Source organism: Temnothorax nylanderi, unplaced genomic scaffold (assembly GCF_030848795.1).
Source record: "Temnothorax nylanderi isolate EJ_2023f unplaced genomic scaffold, tnyl_v1.0 TNYL_tig0133_pilon, whole genome shotgun sequence".
NCBI classification, from domain to species: domain Eukaryota; kingdom Metazoa; phylum Arthropoda; class Insecta; order Hymenoptera; family Formicidae; genus Temnothorax; species Temnothorax nylanderi.
The window spans coordinates 68,788-94,384 of NW_027249195.1; the positions used below are offsets into that span (position 1 = coordinate 68,788).

A 25,597-nucleotide genomic window follows, 5' to 3' on the forward strand; every position below is an offset into this window, starting at 1 on the left:
TTTTTGTGAACAGATTGAAATCAAACTACAAGAGATTATTCAATGTTATCTAAAGCCTTTATATAATGAGTTCAGCATCGACTCGTTATCTGTTATTAGTTTAGAAAAATTAGCAATTTGTCATCTTACCCCTCCCCCTTTCCCCTAAAACGTATTTTGCAGATATCTCTGGCTGCTATTGTGCATTATATTTCGATGTGCTCGGAAAGGTAAATCAGCTTTGAACTTTGCTTTTCAATTTTGTTTCCATCATATACTTGTTCCATAAACAGTTTAAGATTCTTTAAAAGTTCTTTTTTTTACAATAAAACAATTATTTCATATTACAGTTGCTTTCAAAAGTTTTCTTTATGTTTGTAACAAATGCATTATTTTACATTACAGTTACTAATGACTTATACCCTAAAGAAAGAAATTAGCCTAATTGTTATAACGAAATAATTATGAATTTTGACATAGAGTTATGTACAATTTTTTCCGGGTTTCATCCAACATTTTTTCTTTATTGCGAATATACGTTTTAATCGCCTTTTCACGCATTTCTTCTCATTCGTACAAATGTTGAAATATAAGACATGCATACTTTTTTCATTGGGATCTTACTTTATGTTTCGATTTTCTGCCACATGGTCAGAGAGGCGTTTTATGTCCATTACAAAAAACCTTAAGGCTACTACACAATACGAAGGTACAGGCAACAGGAATAGGGGGAATTGCAACAGAATATGGATTTTCAACCAATCGGAAGCCGTATATCAATGCATTCTATTCTTATTCTCCTGTTCCTATTGCCTGTACCTTCGTATTGGGTGCTTTCCAGTTAACGACACAAGTCGACACAAGTGTCACTCTATCTTTGTTGTTCACTAGATGTTGAAAAACGACAGAATGACGCTTGTGTCGACTTGAGTCGCTAAATGAAAAGCACCCATTGTGTAGTAGCCTTTAAGCTGGATGCACAATACAAAGGTACAGGCAACAGGAAGGGGGAATAACACAGGCAATAAATTTTCAACCTATCGGAAGCCGTGTATCAATAATGCTACAGCATTGATAGATGGCTTCCAATAGGTTGAAAATCTATGTTGCCTGTACTTTTGTATTGCGCATCCAGCTTTGCTGGTCCATGGTTATGTAGTCAAAAAATTCAGAAAGAGCAGTCCCAGTCCATGGCTATACAGTCAAGGGAGCGCACCAACAGCTGCATGTTCCAACATCTCTTCTCTTTCATGATTTTTTTATATTATACGGAAAAAAATCAAACCTGTTTTGCTGATAAACAGTAAGTAGTATAAAAATCGATAGAAATTAGTTTAGTTGATTAATTTTTTGTTTCCAAGTTCAATTTCCGGAGCAATTTAAATTTTGCAATAATAATAATAAGAGAATAACACAGTTAAATTTTGCAATTTCTTTTTCTTTGATGCTCGTGCACGTGTGCTCTGCATGTCTTCCATTACGTAGTGGTAGAGGAACATTGAATACACGTGCTCGCGATCGCAGGTTTGCAAAAAAATATTTCTCTATTTAAAAAAATGTGAAAAACTGTTTTTTCTTTAAAATATTCAATTAGATAATAATGATATACATAAATAATGATATACTGTTAAAATTAAATTTTTATTTTAAAAAAGCACACGAAGCATGTGCTTGCGATATTTCATATTTACAAAGAACTATTTTATTATTTAAAAAAATTTTGAGAAACAATTTTTTAATTTTAATTATTTTAATAATAATATATAATAATGCCGCGAGACGAGACGAGACGAGACGAGACGAGATTTAGACGAAACGAGACTTTGTCAGGGTGCAAACCCATGCAGCGGAACAGTAAGTAGTATAAAAATCGATAAAAATTAGTTTAGTTGATTAATTTTTTGTTTCCAAGTTCAATTTCCGGAGCAATTTAAATTTTGCAATAATAATAATAGAATAACACAGTTAAATTTTGCAATTTCTTTTTCTTTGATGCTCGTGCACGTGTGCTCTGCATGGTCTTCCATTACGTAGTGGTAGAGGAACATTGAATACACGTGCTCGCGATTGCAAGTTTGCAAAGAAACATTTCTCTATATTAAAAGAAAATTCGAAAAACTGTTTTTTCTTTAAAATATTCAATTAGATAATAATGATATACATTAATAATGATATACTGTTAAAATTAAATTTATATTTTTAAAAAGCACACAAAGCATGTGCTTGCGATATTTCATATTTACAAAAAACTATTTCATTATTTTAAAAAATTTTGAGAAACTATTTTTTAATTTTAATTATTTTAATAATAATATATAATAATGCCGCGAGACGAGACGAGATGAGACGAGACAAGATTTAGACGAAACGAGGCTTTGTCAGGGTGCAAACCCATGCGCGCGGAACGGCGTACGCAGAAAATCGCGGAACGAGAGCCTTGACCAATCACAAGCGTTTCGTGATTTTCAGCGACTTTCCGCGGTTTTTAGCGGACAGTTTCAATTATCTCCACGGAACTGCGCAATGCCATATGTGTTTATATAGTCCAGTCGCTAGGTCGATTGAGTATAATTTCGAGGTTGATGGCTTAAGTTGATGTTTTTTTATGTTTTTTGGGTCGTAGAACAAGAATCTGTAAATAGTTTTTTCGTAAGTCGATGCAATAAAAAGTTATTAACAATTTATTTGTTTAAATTGCCCTAGCGATCAAACTATACATCCTATAAAAAAATGAACTGGAGAAAATTTGTTCCTCTTTTCACGACGAACAAAATGGCGTTTTAATTTTTCCAAAATCTTGATTATTGACGGAAATATGTCAATTTTTTAGGTAATTACTGCCTCCGCGTCGCGGCGTAGCCTAGGCGTGCGCGCTCGCGCTCAATTGTATCGTTAAAACAATTGAAACTCTGAACTTGCAAAAACACGCCTACGCGCGTGGAAGTCCAGTATACCTCGCGTATGGCTGCTGATCGTAGTATAGGTTAATATTTTGTTCTGTATTTTTGTGTGAAAATGTTAAAAAAAGACCTTAAGCGTCGAAAACCAATTACCAGTACAAACTCGCATACAACTCATCTTGATACACTTGGTCAAGACTCTTTGTGTATTATTTGTGGCAAAGATTGCGTGGGTCAGTCCCGAAAAAAGTGTAAAAAAATCAGCCTATATGTAAATTTTTTCCTAACTCAGTTGCTTTGTGAATAAGCGATTCATTATCGAATTCAGTTTTGAATTTAGTGTTATCCCAAATAATAAAAATAAATAAACTTTAAACAAATTTGGACTTAAAAAATAAAAGGAGCAAAAAAAAATAAATTAAATTAAAATTAAAGGAACAAAACTCATGCGGTACAATTGAGCGCGATCGCGCACACCTAGGGTACGCCGCGACGCGTAGGCAGTAATTACCTAAAAATTGACATATTTCCGTTAATAATCAAGATTTTGGAAAAATTAAAACGCCATTTTGTTCGTCGTAAAAGGGAGAAACAAATTTTCTCCAGTTCATTTTTTTATAGGATGTATAGTTTGATCGCTAGGGCAATTTAAACAAATAAATTGTTAATAACTTTTTATTGCATCGACTTACGAAAAAACTATTTACAGATTCTTGTTCTACGACCCAAAAAACATAAAAAAACATCAACTTAAGCCATCAACCTCGAAAATTATACTCAATCGACCTAGCGACTGGACTAATACACACACATCATAAAAATGATAAAATAAAAGTGATCAAACTGATCAAGAAATTGATAGGTGACTATCTTCGTGTGTCATAACTTCACCATACGGTAACCTATTAACAGACAGTCCACATACATGTGTATGTAAGAAACATTTTAAGACGTCAACTTATGTTTATGTTCCATACATCAGCACACGCAATTAACTAATTCTCCTACATTTAAATAAAAAATATTTGTAAATAACATGTAATATCAATATTTCTAAATTTTTTTGGATTATTTGAATTCCTTTTACCCCATTTTAAAAGCTATAACAAAAAGTTATAGATTTTGTATGTTAATTATAGATTTAAAATATAAATTATTGTAATTTGGAAATTTAAAATAATAGTACAAAAGTCAATAAGGAAGTCATTGACTAACCAAAAGGTGAATAGTAGAATAGATCAAACTGAAGTGAAAAGTTAAGTATTATTGGACAACATTCGCAATAGTTATTTAGTTATTAATTGAAACATCTGAGCAAATGAGCGCATGAGAAGCGGTAGGCCGAACTCGGCAGACACGCAAATAAATTTCACGCGCGTCACTCATCAACCGCCGCGCCGGTCGATGCGTAACTCCACACTCCACCTTTCGCTATCAAATGATAATGTGATATTCACCGTTGCTAAGACATCTAACAAATAAGCCATTTTACGTGTCTGCAGAGTCCGACCTACCACTTCTCATAAGCTCATTTGCTTTCAATTAATATAACTCAATCAGTCAAAATAAACCCAGCCAATATACTATACCATATATTTATAGTAAATAATTAAATACATATATGTGTTTCATAAAAAAGAATATGTTACAATGCAGAATATTAAGATCAAAATTAAAATATATAAAATGATTATTTGTTAACAATTTATTCGTAATATTCTATAATAATAGTACAATTTGTTAATAGAAAAGTAAAGAAATTATAGTTTCAGTGAAAATTAATGTTTTTAAAAATAGATGCTATGGATGTACACTATTCTCTGTAGAACAAGATTTGCAATGTATTGTTAATTAAAATCTTTTTCTACAAGAACTGCAATATATTTACAGCCAGTACTAAAAATCTATAGTTTACATTACGTAATACACATGCAGACAATAGTGTCAGTATTAGCAATGTGAATAGAAGGAAGATGAATTAGATTATATAATCTTTATGCTATAATTACAAATATATGATATTATAATGCATTTTAGCATCTGCTACAAAAGCAAGGATTATTATTCTCCATATTTTTGATCTTTTTTCAGAGAGAAAATATGGCATCCAATTACCAATCTTTATTTGGTGAGAGTTGTGGTCGATATCCTTATATCGGCAGAAAATCCGTAGGAGAAGAGGATATTAGAGTTGACTTCATCTATCAATTTGTGAAGAAAAGACACGTTAAGATCCACTCTAATCTCAGTGTATTTCATACTGCCCCTGACATAATTGGACCACCCAAATTTTCAAACTATGAAGAACCATTTCAGGTAATTATTTAGAATATTTAAATAGATGAATTTCCCTCCGTGACTTTAACTTTGACATATGTAGCCAAGATCACTCTTCTGAGTAACATTCCAAAGATTTAGCCGTCGTTATTGATTAAAAAGTTATTAACAAAAGATATAAATAGAGTATAGCAGATTTCTTTAACACCGTATAGATAGAACTATAGTACGTAATAAGCATAATGTATAGTATATATATATAAACGAGGTATATATATATATATATATATAGATTTATACATAAAGGAAGAAGCTGAATCCCTTTCCGTCCACATGTATACTGTCTATAAACACATATCAGAAAATTGACTTTCCTTAATTAGCAATATTATATTTCTCAAACTTTTTTATTAATAACGTTTTAATAAATAACGAATAACGGCTAAAACCTTTGGAAGGTTACTCAGGAGAGTGCTCCCTATAATATATATGTCAAGGTCAAGGTCGTAGAAGGTTGCCCCTTTAAACTATAAAATAATTATCCTATTTTATTCTTCGTGTTTCAATGGAGAAACATATTTCATAGTATGTGTATTATCTGTTATATTGTCCTGTACAAAGTAATCGGAATCTAAAGAGTGACGCCAAAAACAGGCCAAAAATAGCCTGTTTCGCCACCCTTGAAATCCGACTTGAATTTGGTGCTAAACGATAGTTATATATAAGACATTAATCCTCTGAAAGTTTCAGATTGAGCCCACTCTTTATCTTCAAGATATGAGGGGTCAAAGTTCGCATTGTGCATCAACGTCCTTACCCAGGTAGGAAGCACATGTCATTTTGACGTTTTTTGACCCCTCATATCTTGAAGATAAAGAGTGAGCTCAATCTGAAACTTTCAGAGGATTAATGTCTCATATATAACTATCGTTTAGCACCAAATTCAAGTCGGATTTCAAGGGTGGCAAAACAGGCTATTTTTGGCGTTACTCTTTATATGCTACAAGATTTTTTTCTACTATTTGATACATTTTGACTTTTCAAAACAGAAATTGAATCGATGGAATAATGATATCGAAATTTCAATAACTCCGTGGCAATACGAAGAATCCATGACAGAGTATCATAGCATACTATCGCCTGGAAGACCGATCGGGAATAATTATATTGGTATGTGATACCTGAATTCACAAGTAACATATTGTTAAAGAAGATACGATTTTGTTGAGAAGAGAGTATGATTATATATTTTTTTTTTTTTTTTGAAGATATAGAGTTTCATGAAGCTGTATATCCAATCAGAGTTTCTATATACGAAATGTACAATCATGGAGACGTAATTCAAATTTCGGCTCAAGATGATTCTAATAATGAGTGGTTTAAATTGTGGGGAACTGATTATAAGTCTGAGATTGATTCTAATAATGAGTGGAGTGGTCTTAAATTGTGGAGAAGGATTGTACCCCTGAAATCAAGATTATTTTCTCCACCTTTATCACATCCGCGTGACTTTAAAACAAAAATGCTAAGACTATTTTTTAAAGACAGAAATACACGTTTCTTTGAAATACCTCTTTACACAAAGCTAAATGCTGTGATGCTTATCGGTACATCAGAGTTGGTTCGTCCTAGAAATTATGAGAAGAGTTTAACTAATCTGTTAAAGGATATTAACTGCATGTACTTTCCACGCCATGAGTACATTCATAATTTAACAGCAGATTTCAAAAATGCACACTTGGATATAGATTATTTGCAACGACATTTTTCTGAATATTGCATTATAATGGAATATTGTAGGGATGGAAGGTATTATTATCAACATTAAGTAATATTAAAATCTCTTTATTCTGTTAATAATAAAACTGAATTTGTTCCGATGTTATTTGCAGCTACATAAGAAGGGTTTCTAAGGAGAGTATTTTGAGAGAGAATTTGATGCACAAAAATGTATCTCTGGAGGTAATTCGTCATTTGAATTGTGCAAAACGTATAAAACTCTCTTCGGATGAATCCAAGGAGCTATCACATATATCTGAACTTCCTGTAAAGTATTCTAAGAAGCCTATTTTTCATAATGTTTATTGCAATATCATCTCGTGTATTAAAGCTTTATATTTTATCTTTGCAGGATGAAATACTACTAATAATATTAAAAAACTTGGATCTGAAGACGCTGTTATGCTTGAATTATGTAAATAGACGCTTCAATGATTTGATACGAGATCCTCGACTCTATGCACGTTTGAATATACATACCCGTCGATCTTCCGGAGAGCATTTTGATATGGCAAGACGCAATATGAGCAATATATTTTGTTACTTTACATCTAGATGTAAATATTTGCAGCAGTTAGACCTTACAAGAAGCACGTTTAGTGTTGAGGATTTTAATAACTTTCTTAATAATTGTGGCAGGCGTTTGACGCACTTAAGATTAGGAAGATGCAGGTCTATCAATAATCTTGCCCTACTTGAAATTTCAGAGATATGTGTAAATTTGAAAGGTATGTATATACATATAAAGTATACGAAACATGTGATTTTTGGTATTATTGTATATGCCCAACACATATCTCTTTTTAGAATTAAATCTAGATTATTGTTTTGGCATAGACGATGAAGGATTTTCGTATCTCGAGAAATTAAGTGGTTTGGAATATTTAAACCTTCGTGATACACATATAAAAGATGAATGTCTTTACAATATACTGCAAAAAAATCAACGAATGCGTGAGTTCAATTTTGAACCTGGAATCTGTATAAGAAATACAGCCGCAACACAGTTTATAAAATTGTGTCCTAATTTGGAAGTAATACGTTTACATGAATATAATAATCTTACATCGCAGGATATTAACGTTCTTACTGACTGTAAGAATTTACGAAAGGTGTACCTTCCTGAGTAAGTGCGTGCTTTTTAATATTTTTTTTAAATACATGTTTACTATATTCTTGATTGAAATTGGTATTTGCTTCTCTTGCATTTCGAGGATCTTGAAAAGTTTGAAATTTGTGCTTTTTTTTCGTAAAAAATTTACGTACGTGCGCGCGCGCGCGCGCGTGTGTGTGTGTGATATCAGGCTGAGATTTTTTTTAATCAATAGAATATTATTAAAGGAAGGTTGGTATTGAATTTGGCGATGATCGGTAAAGAAGTTCTTTAACTTTATAAAAATTTTGAATGTTTTGAGAAATGTGGTAGATCTAACTTCCGCAAATTTCGAGATATTGGGCTATTTATAATTCCATTATATTCTTCAGTCCTTTCTACCCCTATTTCATATATAATTCTTTAAGATTTGGTTGATTATACCTAGCTTTATACGCGATCAAAGGTCCATATGCGGAGTCCATATATAAACCGTATAGCCTGAACTCCCAAAGTCAACTTCGATTTGACATTGCGTCGATTGTAAAACCCCACTTGTGCTACTAAGCTGATCTATCAATTCATAAAAAGGTTAAACTTAAAATTTGAAAAGAAGTGTGCAAATTAGGAACTTGCTTCTTCATTATTACAGATCGATCGCTACCATTGCTCCTATTTTATTTGGTTCATAAAGCTTTCTCTATGAGGAAGCCAAACTAACAAATACTAATAATTATGCATCAAGCAAAATACAAGCTTCCTCATAAGAGAAAGCTTATTTATGAGCGAAATAAAATGTTAAATTGCTCTGAATAGGAGCAATGGTAGTAATCTGTAATAACGAGGAAATTTCTAATTTGCACACTTTTTGTAATTGCAATACTATAATAATTATATGATTTTTGTTACAGATTCCAACTTCCAATCGCTGATGATTGCTTGCACAGATTACTTTCTTCCTGGCAACGCCTGGAATTAGTTGCTTTAAGCTGTATTGTCCTCACTGATCACAATTTGAAATTATTAACGCAGTGCAAAAACTTAAAACAGTTACAACTTTGTTGGGTGAAACTTGTTGCACCTGATAAGTGTTTTACTATTTTGGAACAATGTCCAAAACTGCAAGAGTTTCATCTCATATGCTGTAACATTGACGATTGCTTGGTTAACGAATGGAAGGAAAGATATCCGCATGTGTCCATCTATACACTTGAATGATGATTTGAATAGTTTTGTTAGCCCTTTTGGGATATATATATATATATATATATATATATATATATATATATATATATATATCAATTTACTTTTATCTAGCGAACTAGATTGTAAAAGAAGTTAATGCCTAATAAAAACGAAATATCCACATTTATTTATAATTTATTTTTGAACAGTTTTATCTTTTTTTTTTGTAATTTGACTCTTTTGGCAGATGGTCATTTTTTTGCTTGAAATAGTTGTTTAGTGAAATATTAAGGCAAACTATATTATGGCTCTTGTTTTCTTTCCGCTATCACGTAAGATTAATTGTGACGTCAGAAGCGAGAAATGACACGCTGAGAATTCTTGCGTGCCACTTCCAAATAAAAAGATATTTTCATAAAATAAGCACTTAATTCATATCACTTCAGCACACTTCAAAAATACTCCGAGGTGCTCATGATCTTTACGTCTGCTATATTACTACCAATAATGTTACCAATTGACAATATTTTAGATTATATGCATAATAATCGTGCACGCATTCCTGCATTCTTATTGCATTATTTTCTAAAATTGTATTACAGATCAAAAATCCTAGAAACATCGGAAACATTGATATAAGACCCTTAGTACCCAATTTGGGTATAAAGATGGGTAATAAGCAGTCTATTAAGTCGATATTTGCGAGATTTTTGATCTATAATACAATTTCAGAAAATAATGCAATAAGAATGCATGTACGATTACTATGCATATAATCTAAAATATTCAATATGGTTTCTATCGTGGCAAAACGAAACATATTCATACATATCAATAAATTTGCTTTCAGCAATAGCTAAGGGTTAAATATTTTATTTTAGTTTAACTAAAGTAATTTCTAAGAAAATATTGTCACTTTATGTGTAAAAATATTTAATTTCTCTTTTGTTAACGTTCTATTTCTTTACAAATTTTTATTAGTTTTATCACTAATATAAATAATAATCAATCGATTGTTATTGTTTTTATGTAAATGAATATTAATGCGAAATGCATATAAATACTACCTGTTTAAATTTTTACCGTAGCAGAGTATGTGCAAATTTGACAGATAAGATGTCTTGGCAAGGAAAACATGCTGTAGAACATATTAGCTGAAAAAAAATTGGACTTTTATACATTCTACATTCATGTTGAAAAATATCATTGTTTAGCCAGTATACCTTGTTGTTGTTGTTAGACAATAGGAAAGGATATAAACCGCGTCAGCAGTTTGCGCAGGTGTTAGTCAGAATAGTGCAGGAGAGTTTGGTCTTGTTTCATATTCAATTTGAATTTTACATCTGAAAGTATCGTATTGTGTATTCAATTTTTACATCGATAACTTTGGATAGATATGTTTCTCTAAAAATATCTTATAATTCTTATATTTTATACTTATATCTTTTTGTGAATAAATATACCGAGACTCTTATTCAACCACATATGATCATAATTTACACTTGCAACTAAATACTCCATCCACGTGTGTGAGATTTGCCGAGCGAGTGAGCTGAACATAGAAATGTCTCCGCCAAGTATAATAACGGCGCGATACAAACATCACGTTTGGACATTCAACTGTGAAATATTTTGGTGAGATAGTTGGTGGAAGCACGCATATATTCTGTTTACCTAGAAGATTCTGACTTAGAGATTTTAAATATAATAACGAAAAAATAATAAATAAGAAAGAGAAGATTTATATCTATAAAAATAAAATTTATTGTGTATGTTATTAAGTTGATAAATATATGTAATTTAGTTGGTTTTACTCAAAAAAGATCCACACAAGTCGTCGGCAATCTGTAACATGCTTTCAAAATTCTCAAACGTCGTGCGGCTTTCATCGAAATTTGACTTCAGCAAACAAATTGCTTCTTGGACCAAGCTCCGCCTTCTCTAGTGATCCCACAGCAATAACTACCCCATAAGCCGGTATTGGTCTCGTTTGAACGAATTTATATATGGCTTGGCCTTGAGTTTCAGATACATTTTCCAACGTTGCGGACATTATAACTTTAAAATTGCTTGGTACTGAAATCTAGAAATAAAAAGACGTATGAAATGTACATAAAAAATTAAAAACGTTTTAATTTAATTTCCACCAAAACAGTTTATGAAAACATTTATAGATATATATCAATGTAAGATAGATACATATGTAAAGATACATTTGCAAACATACAATTTTTTATTATTACATACATTATACTATTTTTTTCCAATTTTTTATTACTTTTGTATATGATGTGAATAATTAACAATCGTATCATGTGTTTATATGTATAAACAAGTAAAGAATCCATATAAATACTATCTATGTATAAATTTTTACCTTAGCAGAATATGTAGATTTGACAGATGGTGTGTCTTGGCATGGAAATATGGCTCTTGCACATGTATACTAAAATATTTAAAATCTATATTTAACGTACGTTGATCTAGATAAATTGTTTTGTTTATTTGTTTCTTTAATTATAAGTTTATCTTGGTGCTAGACAATAGGAAAAAATTATTACCATCAGCGGTTTGCTCAGGTGTTAGCCAAAGTAGAGCAAGTAAATATATATTCACTTGTTTTGTATTCAATCTCTATTTTATATGGTAAAAGACGATTTCGTGGTAACATTATTCTAAATAACCTTCCCCAAGGATTATTAGGACAATTAAGTCCAATATCATAATGTAACGGTGACCGAGTAACAAAATCTGTGACGTTTATTATATGCAGACCGTTGTTATCTAGAGAACCTAGTTGCTCGGTATTACATATCAATAATAATTAATAAATCAAAATTGTAATTTAATACGAAAGAAACTATATCTACTCACTACTGCGTCAGCTGTAAGTTTTCTTTCTACAGTCAAAATCGCTTTTTCTTCAAGAACTTTTCGACTAAAGTCTACATTAAATTCTAAATGGATATGAGTACGCGCAAATTCTAATAATTAGAGAGGTACAAAAATTTAAAAAATATATAATTGATAAGTGGTACTATACAAATGTAGTACGTAAATATATGACAAAAACGACATATTGTAATTAAAATTATCATAATCATTGTGCGTATATACTGTATATATTATTTATATATTTGTAATACTGTTGCGCTCCCCGAGTCGGACTGTCACACTCGCTCACTCTCGCGCACTCACTCCCGACGCTCGCGGAAATAAAGGGAACACCGCGGTTGAACAAGGAAACAATCTCAGCGTTTATTGTAGAATTGATCAAGTACAGCGCGGACCCACGTCCGAACGGTCCAGCTGTTCAAGAACAAATCTGACAGTCGAACGGAAAATCAATAAAATCAATAATTCATAACAGCGTCCCGTTGTCAAGGAACGCGCTCCGGCTTGAAGCTTCCGCAGAGCGAAGCCAAGTTCAGCCTACGTGTAACGGGTGTCACGGCACGGGCGCAACAATACGCAAATAATTTTCAAGATTTTATGCGAACACATTTTATACATTTAAGAAGATTGGCACAAGATTGTAAGTTAATTAACGCGAAATAGTAATCTAATTTTGAAAATTGTTAATTCTAAAGATACGTGTGTTAAAAGTATGTGAGACAGGGGGAAAGTTTCATCTTTCGAAGTCTTTCTAAATAAATTGTGCTAACATTTGTCATTCTATATTTTTGAAAAAGAATGAATAAGAATATTTTAAATGTTTTATATTACGATATATTCATGCAGCTAATTAAACAATTAAAGTACCTGGTTGCGCACAGCTGTATGGATCATTAGAATTGTTGAAAGAATTTCCATTTTAGAAGAGTCATGCGCTATAGCTCCTTATAATCCTCTGTAATGGACCGTTATAAACTGATAGCAGTTACAGATCGCTTCTTTGCACATAATTTCCTTTGTCTGGCAACATTGTCGGTTTATTAGAATACCGGATAGCCGAAGAGGCTGTCACTTTCAGCTAGTATATAAAAGATTGAATGTGAGTGTGACAAGATGAGGGATTATTTTGGTTACACCTATAAGGATTTCTGATGTTTCAGATGAAGCAACCTGTACTTCATTTTATTAAGAGAAAAAAATTTAACGAAATGTTCATGCAGAGATAGATTTATTTATCGATTATTAACAAATTATTTATATTCTATTGTATATAATTAATTTTTTCTCACAAATTTAAATATTTTTGGCGAATAAGAATTGTCATCATATTTTGTTGCGCATTAACTCATTTTCAATCTTTAGACTTTTTTTTTTTTTTAACGTAGGGAAATCTACTACTGGGATCCCGGAAATTTGCTCGGTTTACCCAGTAGCCCCTAAGGGGAGAAGACCCCCTGCCCTCCGGGGAGAGAACAGGAGGAGTGCCGGATTCTATGCATGTACATCGCCTGTTTGCGTAATATATCAATTAAATTACAACTTACTTATCAACTTTATAACACACACACATATAAAATTTTGTTTTTTTTTATTATAAATTTTCTTTTTCTTATTTATTATATTCTTTTGTTATTATATTTAAAATCCTAGATAAATAAAATATATGCGTGCTTCCACGAACTATCTCACCAAAGTATTTAACAATAGAACATCCAAATTTGATATTTGTATCGTCGAATTTACTTGGCGCAGATACATCTTATCAAATTAAATTGCTCGCTCAGCAGATCTCAAACATGTGTTCAGAATATTCTGTCACAAGTGTAAATTATAACCATATGTGGTTGAATAAGAGTTTAGGTATGTTCCTTTACAAAAAAAATTATAAACCGAATGCCGATGATTGATGCGAAAACGAAGGAATTTTTAGGAACAGAAATAAAACGCAAATTGATGAAAGGTAAAGTATTAACTTTGATTACTCACACACATACACACACAAACACACACACACACATACACACACTGTGTTATTTCTGAAATTATATCGTATTATAGTTTAAAAAATATCAGCATACCGGTGAATTAGAAAGTTTAGTACCCATCAACTTGGACAAGGTTTGCCCAATTTGTTTCTTATTTATTTTTCTTGTTTCTTATTTATTTGTTCAATACAGTAAAGATTGCAACGGGGGAGACGGCTGGTCTAGTGGGTAGAGCGCCAGATCCGTAATCCGGGGAACCGGGTTCGAATCCCGCTAGGCCGCTGAGAATTTTTCTCAGCCTTACAAACGCTGCCCCCCCCCCCCCCCATCTGGCGGATAGATCCAAAAAGGATACAGGTATCCCTAGATGGTAAGCTGGGCTCCGTCTTTCGGAAGAGACGTTAAACCGTTGGTCCAAAAGAGGAAATAGGAATGGAGGAATAGAAAGGGATGGAGTAGTGAATAGGGTTGGGTACGTCTCTTCAACACGCCCTTTAAGGCCCCTTAGGGGTAAATAAAATATATATCTTTATCCTTTATCCAGTAAAGATTGTTAACGTATAAATATATTTAAAATGTTTAAATTTAATACTATAATTTTTGTTGAAATTAACATAATAATATAATTTCATCTGTTACTAAATGTTAGGATTGAATATTTAAATTCGATTGCCGCAGAAAAACATTATATGTATGAAGAAACGCAAATAAGAAACCTGATTACCAAGTAAACGTGAAGTAATAAGAAGTAATATAATTAAATTTGTGATTCGTGCATGCAATTATGATATATCTAACTATTATATGCTTAACCTGATCTAATCTAATCAACAATCAGTACAATTGTTATTAGTTGTTACAGTTGTTATTACTATACTATATTTAATGCCATAAAGATTGGTTAAATATTTAATGTTAATAAACATGAAATAGATTAGTACTTTTATTTTCCAAAACTGTGTGGTTATCGCCGCGTATTCTAAAAATAAAACCAAATAGCTATACCATTGGTGTTGCAAAACATTTAATTATTCAATCAATCGATTTCGAGCTTTTTAAAGCTTCCTTCAACTCCAAACAAATCCGTTGCTGTCTTCGCCTTGCCCGGTCGTAACGCCTCATTAACGCGATGACCTTCTTCCTCTTGGAACCAAGCAACATGATCTACCAATTTTTTGACTTGTTTATCATGTAACTCCTGTAGAGAACCGGCTTGACCGCCTGCCTCACTCGGAAGAACTTCGAGCGGTATGAATTTCTCCAGAGTGTCGCTCGTGGTATGCATATGAAACTAGAAATTTATAGAAACATATAATTCAAAACTTTTATACTTTTTTCATCGAATTATATTCCGCTATACGCAATTTTTTCCAAAAATAAAAATATAATTAAAATACGTATTATATACGCAGTAAAGAAGTAAATTACAATATTTCTCTTATCTCTTAGCATTTAAAATTATATTATCAAATAGGAAATTTGATCTTTTCACTTTTTCACTTTTAATATAATGATATGGATAATTGATCGGTAATGTGTGTATATATAATTTAAATCTTACCATATCCATCAACTGCTTTTTCATGAATGGTTTCATCATATTCATAATGACATCTATTACCGGAGAAGAATTCATAAAATGTAAACCCTTCAATCTGACAGGCAATCCTTCTTGTAGATAGTAGAGCCATTTCTTTAGGCCCATAGGACTCAAACGGCCGACGTGACCGAAAGAAACGTTTTTCATGTCAATTAATATTATGTGGCCTTCGCAAGTGCCCTCGGTGTAAAGCCATAGATCGATTACCATATTTTGGAGTTTCATCACATCGTTGTAAACAAAATGCGATGGATCGCTGTCTAGGAGTCTTCCATAAATGATTTTATAGCCTTCTTTAGTAGTTCCTTCCAAAACTTGTGCTGTTCTGTCGATAATAAGATCACTTCTACTTTGTATGCGAAATTTCTCTGCGAGAAATATTGCTGCATCCATTTGTCGTGTATAAGGAATACCACACACACACACACACACACACACACACACACACACACACACACACACACACACACACACACACACACACACACACACAACACACACAACACACACACACACACACACGCACGCACGCACACACACACACACACACACAACACACACACAACACACACACACACACACACACACACATGAATGTAACGAATAATTAAAAATAAAAAGATTATAAATAATATACTTACACCGTTTCAATTCCTTTTTTGAGTTCCTTATTGTTATTAGGATCTCGATTGGAGAAGAACTCAGGTACGTGAGTCCTAACTGTGTAAAAAGCATCGATAGTAGTTTTCGTCGGTTCGAGTCGATAATAATTGCTATGCAAGAACAATGCTAATTCGCTGTCTGATATCTTGGGCAAGTGAGGCTGTTTTTCGCACCACTCTCTCAACATTTGAATATCTGCCTCTTTCAATTCAGGATTCTTCTTCAGTTCCTCCTCGAACGATACTAGTTTTATCGAAGCCATCGATACTAGTTTTATCCACCCACTTTGAATTTAAACTCCTATGGAAGTGAAAGCAATAACAATGTTGACAGAATCGTATAACTATAATACACTACTACATTGTGTATCGTAGCAAAACTGGATATATTTTTTATTTATACGTATACAGGTATACAGGTGTAGCAAGATATGTGACTGAATGAAGGTCGCGTGAAAATCGTTCAACTTGCGTAATTTCAATACATAAATATGTATAACAACATTTGCTTTCATTTATTTGATCCTGCGCTAAAATAGCATTGATCTGAAAGCTTTGCGAGATAGGTATGTTTTATTCCTTCATAATACAAAGAGATTACAGCAGATTCTATATGTATATACACACATATATATATATATATATATATATATATATATATATGTATATATACGGTATATATATGTATATATACGGACTGTCTTCGCGCTCATCTCTGAGCATATCCCGGCATTTCAATCGGGACAATCTCGTCGAGATCGGCTCCCGAACAGATATAAAAATTTAACGTAATGGTCCCTATTTCCTCAATCATATGTTGTTATTTTATATACCTATAATAAGATATACATATCCGGGCGATGCCCGGAGCAATTCGCGTACGCGCGGAGATTTTCGTCCTTCTGACAAGGCCGTTCCGCGAATTGGATGTAAAAATCGGAGATCTTGCAGTCGGAGATCTTGCTCGCGGCCGACGGAGATCTTGGTCGCGAGGCCGAGGACGATCGCGAGAATGATACGGGCGTCAGCTCACAAAATCACAGAACACTCAGTGTTACCGCACGCAAACGATTTTCAATCTTAGAACGCTCGACACGAGATTTTATCAAAGATCGTCAGTTCTCCCGTACGAACGAGCCGACGATTCAAAGTCTTCTGCCTGCTCCAAAACTCTCCGTTCGGCGGTCGCTCAAATGCAATATTATATTAACTTGTTTATGCGGAATCTTGATCCAAATAATGCATTACAATGTGGAGTTGAACGTAGTCGAAAAATGATTGCGTGCCCAATACTTAATTCTTTGCAAGCCAAGTAACTTGTCTTGCACAATTGTTAGACTAAAGTATGATCATTTTAATGATAGCGAATGAAATATACAACTTATAAGTTCCATATACCTCGGATATACGTGCTACACGTATGTGAAAGGATTTCGGACGTCTCACGATCAGCCTGATGTCTTGGACAGTACTAATTGAGATCTGCATAGACCTTTTAAGCTGTATCAGTGGCGAAGCGGCAATGGAGAATGTAGCGTGACAGTTGAGTACGTGACGTAACATGCTATCTTCGTGATAATTAGGGAATGTATGAAATTCTACTTTATAGACACATACAGTTTTCCCAATCAGCAAAAATGAGAGACATGCAATCTATAGCAATGAATGTCTGGATTTATTATGAGTATTTCTTATAATTATAGGTAATAAAAATTAAAATATAGAGGAAAGTACCCGATTATGAGATACCATATCTATTTTGTGTGATTGCCGGAAGTCTATGGGCAGAATTGAAAAAAATAGTAGGTCATTTTGAAGGGAATTTAATAAGCTTTAAGATGCTGAAATGTAAAATTTAATTTAAATATTAATTTTGCTGAAAATTAGAAAAATGTGAAAAATGAACTTTCAAAAAAATCGAAAAAGTGTGCTCCTAATATGAGAGACCCCGGGAAGTCGCTAATAAAGTGCAAAATACATCATATTGCAATTAAAAATCTTTATTTAAAGTTTTTGAAAGACAAATGTAATGGAGAAGCATATTTGCAACAATCGTAAACCCACTTATACTCAATATTGTACCTAATCTTCCCCCTCCACCCTTTCCCCTCAAATCAAGGTCAGCACAGTCTTATAAATTCGTATAAACCTTCCCTTAACGTTAATATAGTATTTTCTCTTCTTTTATTACTATACAATAACTTTCATACTCCAGCAACCCAGGAGTACCCTGAGTATCTCATGTTACGAGCACCACGCCTTGCGGTTTTGCGATCACCAAATCTAATCTCTACAATTGAGCAACTCAACATATCCCGTATTTTCCTATTAATACGACCTTACTCTATCGCTGCATGCAGAACTTATTGCCAAATATTTATTAATTATATAATAAACAAGGTTTAAAGACTCATATCCATGGCACTTGACAACATCCAATTTCACAATTTCTTTCTCTGCAACGACTACACGCACGATCAAACAATGAATTTTCCACTAAATAGGTTTTACCCCAAGGGCAATAAGTTCATGGTGGAACCAACAGATAGGGCCTATTAGTTTAGCAGAAACCTCGCTGTCGCATATTAGGAGCCTATCTCATATTCGGGTACTTTCCTCTACATATTTATATAAATAAATAAAAAATCAACGCGCTACTAATATAAAACAAACAAAGTGTGAGGGAGTTATCTATTGTAATAATATTGTATCAATAATTTACTATGTCAGTATAGATCAGTATTAATATTTATTTATTGCATTTGTATATCAATCATGTCGATTATTTACATTGAAAATTATCTACGCGCGTCTACTGTTCAATATTTAAAAATGGATAAAACATGATGACATACATATATATTATAAAAATATAGAGTTTCTGGGATATTAGCTGCACACGGATGAATCTATACACATACAAATCTACATTTAATAGTTATCTAGTACTCTATCATTAGACACGTGACTATACGTGACACGTAACATTTTTAAAAGTGTTTGTGTCACAAAAGAGAAATCGCATCTCAACAAAGCTATTAGAATGACTTTAAGAAACATGCGAATGACATGTGAAAATAGTTTAGTTTGTCATTGGCGTGCTGAAGATTACGTTACGCTTAAAACAACCTGACTTCGACTTAAAACGACCTGACGCGGATCTAGCTCGCGGCGGGGCTGGGTTCGAAAGAGGCGCGGAGGAACAGAAGCGAGGCGTGGGCTGGCAGAATGAAGCGTATCGTCTTTGATAACAAAATAACAAAAGTTAGCGGACTTCCTAACTTGCAATGTCTTAAAAATAAAGTGGGCACACCGTGCCCGTTCCTCGCCCGGCGGATGGTCGGCCGGACGGTCTCGGCTTGATGTTCGGCCGGAACGATGCGTATTACGGGGCGCATCGTTACACGCTAATAAGCAGTAAAATAGTATTAAGACAAATCTATGAAAAATGTATTACGTTGTCAATTCATGATGTATTTAGAGATTAGTCGGTACGACTGATAGTCGCAGCTACGCGCAGCTACTATCTTCAGCAAATAACTATAGATGGAAAATAGTTTACACTGCAAGTATATTACATCCGATAACAGGTAATGATTAAGTAATATTTATTATATATTATCCAATTGTAATAATTTGTAAAAAACTGCAGCAAAAAAAAATAATGCGTAATTTTCGAAAACTATTTATTATGCTGAACAGCCCACTTATAGAAGTCTCTTGTCAATCCGACTGTAATATGGCTCGCATAATCGATCCTTTCGTTTTTCAAAAATTATTTGCAGAAATTTTATTAATATGTTTTATTTGAATGTTTATTAATTTTCGAGTTCGAACTATATAGTTTTCCTGTTAAATTATATAGTTGAACACTGCATTTATCGAGAACGGATATCTGCTCGCATCTGTGTCATTGATGAATGGAACTGTAAGAAGCACTTTATTTGATATTATGTGTTTATTATTTATTGATTGAAAGCGTTACAATCACTCAATTTATTGAGCAAGTTCTAGATACAATATAAATACGTAAATATAATTCCTAACGACATGATAATTCTCGATTGTGATATCGTCAACACGTACGTCTTTTTCTTACCTTTTCTTTTTTCACGGGAAATATTCTTTATTTCTCGTCGATATCGCTACTTATAAGATTTATATTTTTCTACTATTAACTCAAGCCCGATTCATTGTAGCTCGCGCGCGCGCATGTGAACTTAAGTATACAAAATAGTTATTTATAAAAGTATAAATTTCTATAATAAATCTTTTAAAAACTGGATTAACAATTCAATAAACTGATAGTGATTTAGGTAATACTGTTTAACATTTATTATTTTCTAATAATAATAGAACTCCGATTATTTCATATTTAATACCTTTTGGTTTCTAAGAAAACAATTTTTTACAATATTTTTTACATACTTTGTTATCTCCTTGCAGTGTTAGGGTGTGTTGCACAAATATGATAGATTTATATAATAATGTGATTATTTTTAAAACTCTTTTTTTCTTTCACTTTTTTATTCACAATGTTTAGAAGCTATAGTCTAAACAACTAGTCAGGACTCAAACTGTTTCAATAAAAAAAGACTTGATATCTCATGGTCTTTGCGACCTAATCTTATAAATATTCCATCGCTTTTATTGTAGGTATAATATATGAAATTTCTAGTACTATTAGAACGCAAAAATATATAAATTAACTGGATTTTGTACCTTTAGATTGTCTATGTTATTTGCATAATATAATGAAAATCTATTGCACCTGTTTATACTTTGGACGTTCATCGCAAGATCTTTTAGATTTTAAATATTTAGATGTTGGTGAGCGAGCAATCGTTCGTTTCTTTTTTATTCATCTTCTGTTTTTGCTCGCTCCCTCGCTACGTCACAGATAGATATCTCTGACATACAGGGTATCGCAAAATCTGATCTCGTACTCTTTAACAACAAAAAACTTTTAATCGGAAATATCAAAATTACAATTTACTAAAATTTCTTTTTCAGTCTCTACTATATTATACAATTTTATAATTAAACTTGATATTATTGCTATTCTTGTAGTGATACATTGATTCTGCGATACCGTGTATATTAACAATTACTAATAAATTATTAATAAATTGCAGCGATTACGACATTCTCGCATAAATAATTGTTTTTACTCGGATAGATGCACGATGCACGATTACGTAAAACGTTATGTAAAGTGCAAGATACAAAATAATGTATTATAAAAAAGATTAAATAAGAATAGAATAATCAGCTATATTAAAATATATAAAAAAAATTATCTAATATATTAATCTATATCGAGTTTTTTAAAACTACCCTCTATACCGAACAAATCGTTCACTGACTTGCTTTTGCCGATTCTCGACGCATCATTAACGCGTCTATTTACCTCATCTAGCAGGAACCATTCGCGATAATCTTCGAGTTTCTTCACTTGAATTTCCGCTAATTCATGTACAGAGCCTGCTTTTTCCCCCATCTCGTTCGGCAGCACGTCCACCGGAATATATTCGGAAAGGCTCTTAAACGATGAATGAAAATGTATCTATATATAAGAAAAGTAAATGAGATGATTTAGAAAAACTTTCCTGAGTACTAATTGTAAATAGGATATAGTAGCATTGAAATTAATATAATTTTTTCGGTTATAAAAATTTTAATATTACGGACAATTAGACACAAAAATTTCTACGTTTATCGGTGACGATCAAAAATTATATTTTGCATAATGAGGTTTGTTTAAGTCTATAGAAATACAATTAAAAATAATTATTTGTTCAGACATTACAGAATTATTTGATCGCTATATATGTCAACCACTATATGTGACCGCGCGAATAAATATATTTCTTAAAAAACGCCAATATTGCTGCTAAATAATTACAATTGCTAAATAATTTAATTAATCGATTTGTGATATTTACTATGTCCATCATCTCTTTCTTCATGAAAGGTTTCGCCGTGTTCATCAACAATTCCATAGCGGGTGGCGCGTTTATGATATGGATTCCTTTTAGACGTATCGGTGACGCTTTTTGGATGTAGTACAACATTTTCTTCAATCCCAATGGACTCATTCGCGCGACATGACCAAATGATAGTTTACTATAACTTACAAGTAAAATAAAGTTCTTAACTACAGTGAACAGGCAGATAAAAAATGGAATAATTAAGCAAAATAATATAATTAGTTAATGTTTAATTGTTCCTTTGTCACCGGAAAGTCTCTCTCACTGACATAAAAAATCCAGTTAAGCTCAATGAGGTTATGAAAAATAAATGTTGACTTTGATTATGGTAACAATAGCTATTATAAATTAATAACTTATTTCAATATTTGTAAATGAAGATAAATTGTCGATGAGTACTCTCTAAATCTGAATCAGTGAAAAGTAACTGAAGTGGCATATTTTAGACAGTTTAGACTGATATCAGTGAATAATAAATAAGAAAGAGAAGATTTATATCTATAAAAATAAAATTTATTGTGTATGTTATTAAGTTGATAAATATATGTAATTTAGTTGGTTTTACTCAAAAAAGATCCACACAAGTCGTCGGCAATCTGTAACATGCTTTCAAAATTCTCAAACGTCGTGCGGCTTTCATCGAAATTTGACTTCAGCAAACAAATTGCTTCTTGGACCAAGCTCCGCCTTCTCTAGTGATCCCACAGCAATAACTACCCCATAAGCCGGTATTGGTCTCGTTTGAACGAATTTATATATGGCTTGGCCTTGAGTTTCAGATACATTTTCCAACGTTGCGGACATTATAACTTTAAAATTGCTTGGTACTGAAATCTAGAAATAAAAAGACGTATGAAATGTACATAAAAAATTAAAAACGTTTTAATTTAATTTCCACCAAAACAGTTTATGAAAACATTTATAGATATATATCAATGTAAGATAGATACATATGTAAAGATACATTTGCAAACATACAATTTTTTATTATTACATACATTATACTATTTTTTTCCAATTTTTTATTACTTTTGTATATGATGTGAATAATTAACAATCGTATCATGTGTTTATATGTATAAACAAGTAAAGAATCCATATAAATACTATCTATGTATAAATTTTTACCTTAGCAGAATATGTAGATTTGACAGATGGTGTGTCTTGGCATGGAAATATGGCTCTTGCACATGTATACTAAAATATTTAAAATCTATATTTAACGTACGTTGATCTAGATAAATTGTTTTGTTTATTTGTTTCTTTAATTATAAGTTTATCTTGGTGCTAGACAATAGGAAAACATTATTACCATCAGCGGTTTGCTCAGGTGTTAGCCAAAGTAGAGCAAGTAAATATATATTCACTTGTTTTGTATTCAATCTCTATTTTATATGGTAAAAGACGATTTCGTGGTAACATTATCCTAAATAACCTTCCCCAAGGATTATTAGGACAATTAAGTCCAATATCATAATGTAACGGTGACCGAATAACAAAATCTGTGACGTTTATTATATCCAGACCGTTGTTATCTAGAGAACCTAGTTGCTCGGTATTACATATCAATAATAATTAATAAATCAAAATTGTAATTTAATATGAAAGAAACTATATCTACTCACTACTGCGTCAGCTGTAAGTTTTCTTTCTACAGTCAAAATCGCTTTTCCTTCAAGAACTTTTCAACTAAAATCCACATTCAATTCTAAATGGATATGGGTACGCGCAAATTCTAATAATTAGAGAGGTACAAAAATTTAAAATATATATAATTGATAAGTGGTACTATACAAATGTAGTACGTAAATATATGACAAAAACAACATATTGTAATTAAAATCATCATAATCATTATGCGTACTGTATTATTTATATATTTGTAATACGCAAATAATTTTCAAGATTTTATGCGAACACATTTTATACATTTAAGAAGATTGGCACAAGATTGTAAGTTAATTAACGCGAAATAGTAATCTAATTTTGAAAATTGTTAATTCTAAAGATACGTGTGTTAAAAGTATGTGAGACAGGGGGAAAGTTTCATCTTTCGAAGTCTTTCTAAATAAATTGTGCTAACATTTGTCATTCTATATTTTTGAAAAAGAATGAATAAGAATATTTTAAATGTTTTATATTACGATATATTCATGCAGCTAATTAAACAATTAAAGTACCTGGTTGCGCACAGCTGTATGGATCATTAGAATTGTTGAAAGAATTTCCATTTTAGAAGAGTCACGCGCTATAGCTCCTTATAATCCTCTGTAATGGACCGTTATAAACTGATAGCAGTTACAGATCGCTTCTTTGCACATATTTTCCTTTGTCTGGCAACATTGTCGGTTTATTAGAATACCAGATAGCCGAAGAGGCTGTGACTTTCAGCTAGTATATAAAAGATTGAATGTGTGTGTGACAAGACGAGGGATTATTTTGGTTACACCTATAAGGATTTCTGATGTTTCAGATGAAGCAACCTGTACTTCATTTTATTAAGAGAAAAAAATTTAACGAAATGTTCATGCAGAGATAGATTTATTTATCGATTATTAACAAATTATTTATATTCTATATAATTAATTTTTTTTCACAAATTTAAATAATTTTGGCGAATAAGAATTGTCATCATATTTTGTTGCGCATTAAATCCCGGAAATTTGCCCGGTTTACTCAGTAGCCCCTAAGGGGAGAAGACCCCCCTGCCCTCCGGGGAGAGAACAGGAGGAGTGCCGGATTCTATGCATGTACATCGCCTGTTTGCGTAATATATCAATTAAATTACAACTTACTTATCAACTTTATAACACACACATATAAAATTTTGTTTTTTTTTAATTATAAATTTTTTTTTCTTATTTATTATATTCTTTTGTTATTATATTTAAAATCCTAGATAAACAAAATATATGCGTGCTTCCACGAACTATCTCACCGAAGTATTTAACAATAGAACATCCAAATTTGATATTTGGACGATATTTGTATCGTCGAATTTACTTGGCGCAGATACATCTTATCAAATTAAATTGCTCGCTCAGCAGATCTCAAACATGTGTTCAGAATATTCTGTCACAAGTGTAAATTATAACCATATGTGGTTGAATAAGAGTTTAGATATGTTCCTTTACAAAAAAATTATAAACCGAATGCCGGTGATTGATGCGAAAACGAAGGAATTTTTAGGAACAGAAATAAAACGCAAATTGATGAAAGGTAAAGTATTAAATTTGATTACTCACACACATA

General features: G+C 32.2%; 3 protein-coding genes and 1 long non-coding RNA gene across 5 annotated transcripts in view; 1 reads left to right on the forward strand and 3 right to left on the reverse strand.

Annotated features, from left to right (window-relative positions):
- LOC139776967 (F-box/LRR-repeat protein 4-like) overlaps window positions 1–10,001 on the forward strand; it is a 26,038-nt gene extending 16,037 nt beyond the window's left edge. Inside the window, exons 2-8 of one of the 2 annotated variants that reach the window (XM_071714054.1) lie at window positions 4,971–5,195; window positions 6,206–6,326; window positions 6,425–6,965; window positions 7,049–7,202; window positions 7,288–7,663; window positions 7,743–8,061; window positions 8,940–10,001. In XM_071714054.1, the coding sequence (XP_071570155.1) occupies window positions 4,980–5,195; window positions 6,206–6,326; window positions 6,425–6,965; window positions 7,049–7,202; window positions 7,288–7,663; window positions 7,743–8,061; window positions 8,940–9,246 (2,034 nt within the window). In that variant the 5' untranslated portion in view covers window positions 4,971–4,979 and the 3' untranslated portion in view covers window positions 9,247–10,001. The remainder of the gene's footprint in view (window positions 1–4,970; window positions 5,196–6,205; window positions 6,327–6,424; window positions 6,966–7,048; window positions 7,203–7,287; window positions 7,664–7,742; window positions 8,062–8,939) is intronic. The other variant, XM_071714055.1, reaches the window with a different exon arrangement.
- Window positions 10,002–14,637: 4,636 nt separating this feature from the next.
- Window positions 14,638–17,858, reverse strand: LOC139776948 (alpha-tocopherol transfer protein-like). Its single transcript, XM_071714020.1, has 4 exons — window positions 17,754–17,858; window positions 16,335–16,656; window positions 15,655–16,018; window positions 14,638–15,384 (listed from the first exon to the last, which is right to left on the reverse strand). Exons 2-4 carry the CDS (start codon window positions 16,616–16,618, stop codon window positions 15,130–15,132), a joined length of 903 nt encoding a protein of 300 aa, XP_071570121.1. The 5' UTR covers window positions 16,619–16,656; window positions 17,754–17,858; the 3' UTR covers window positions 14,638–15,129.
- A 3,803-nt stretch (window positions 17,859–21,661) lies between these two features.
- Window positions 21,662–23,130, reverse strand: LOC139776950 (alpha-tocopherol transfer protein-like). The gene is made up of 3 exons (XM_071714022.1): window positions 23,063–23,130; window positions 22,301–22,487; window positions 21,662–21,921 (listed from the first exon to the last, which is right to left on the reverse strand). Exons 1-3 carry the CDS (start codon window positions 23,128–23,130, stop codon window positions 21,664–21,666), a joined length of 513 nt encoding a protein of 170 aa, XP_071570123.1. The 3' UTR covers window positions 21,662–21,663.
- A 364-nt stretch (window positions 23,131–23,494) lies between these two features.
- Window positions 23,495–23,994, reverse strand: LOC139776947 (uncharacterized). The gene is made up of 3 exons (XR_011719232.1): window positions 23,971–23,994; window positions 23,658–23,889; window positions 23,495–23,542 (listed from the first exon to the last, which is right to left on the reverse strand). It is a non-coding gene; the product is annotated as an uncharacterized lncRNA (long non-coding RNA).
- Window positions 23,995–25,597: the final 1,603 nt, after the last annotated feature.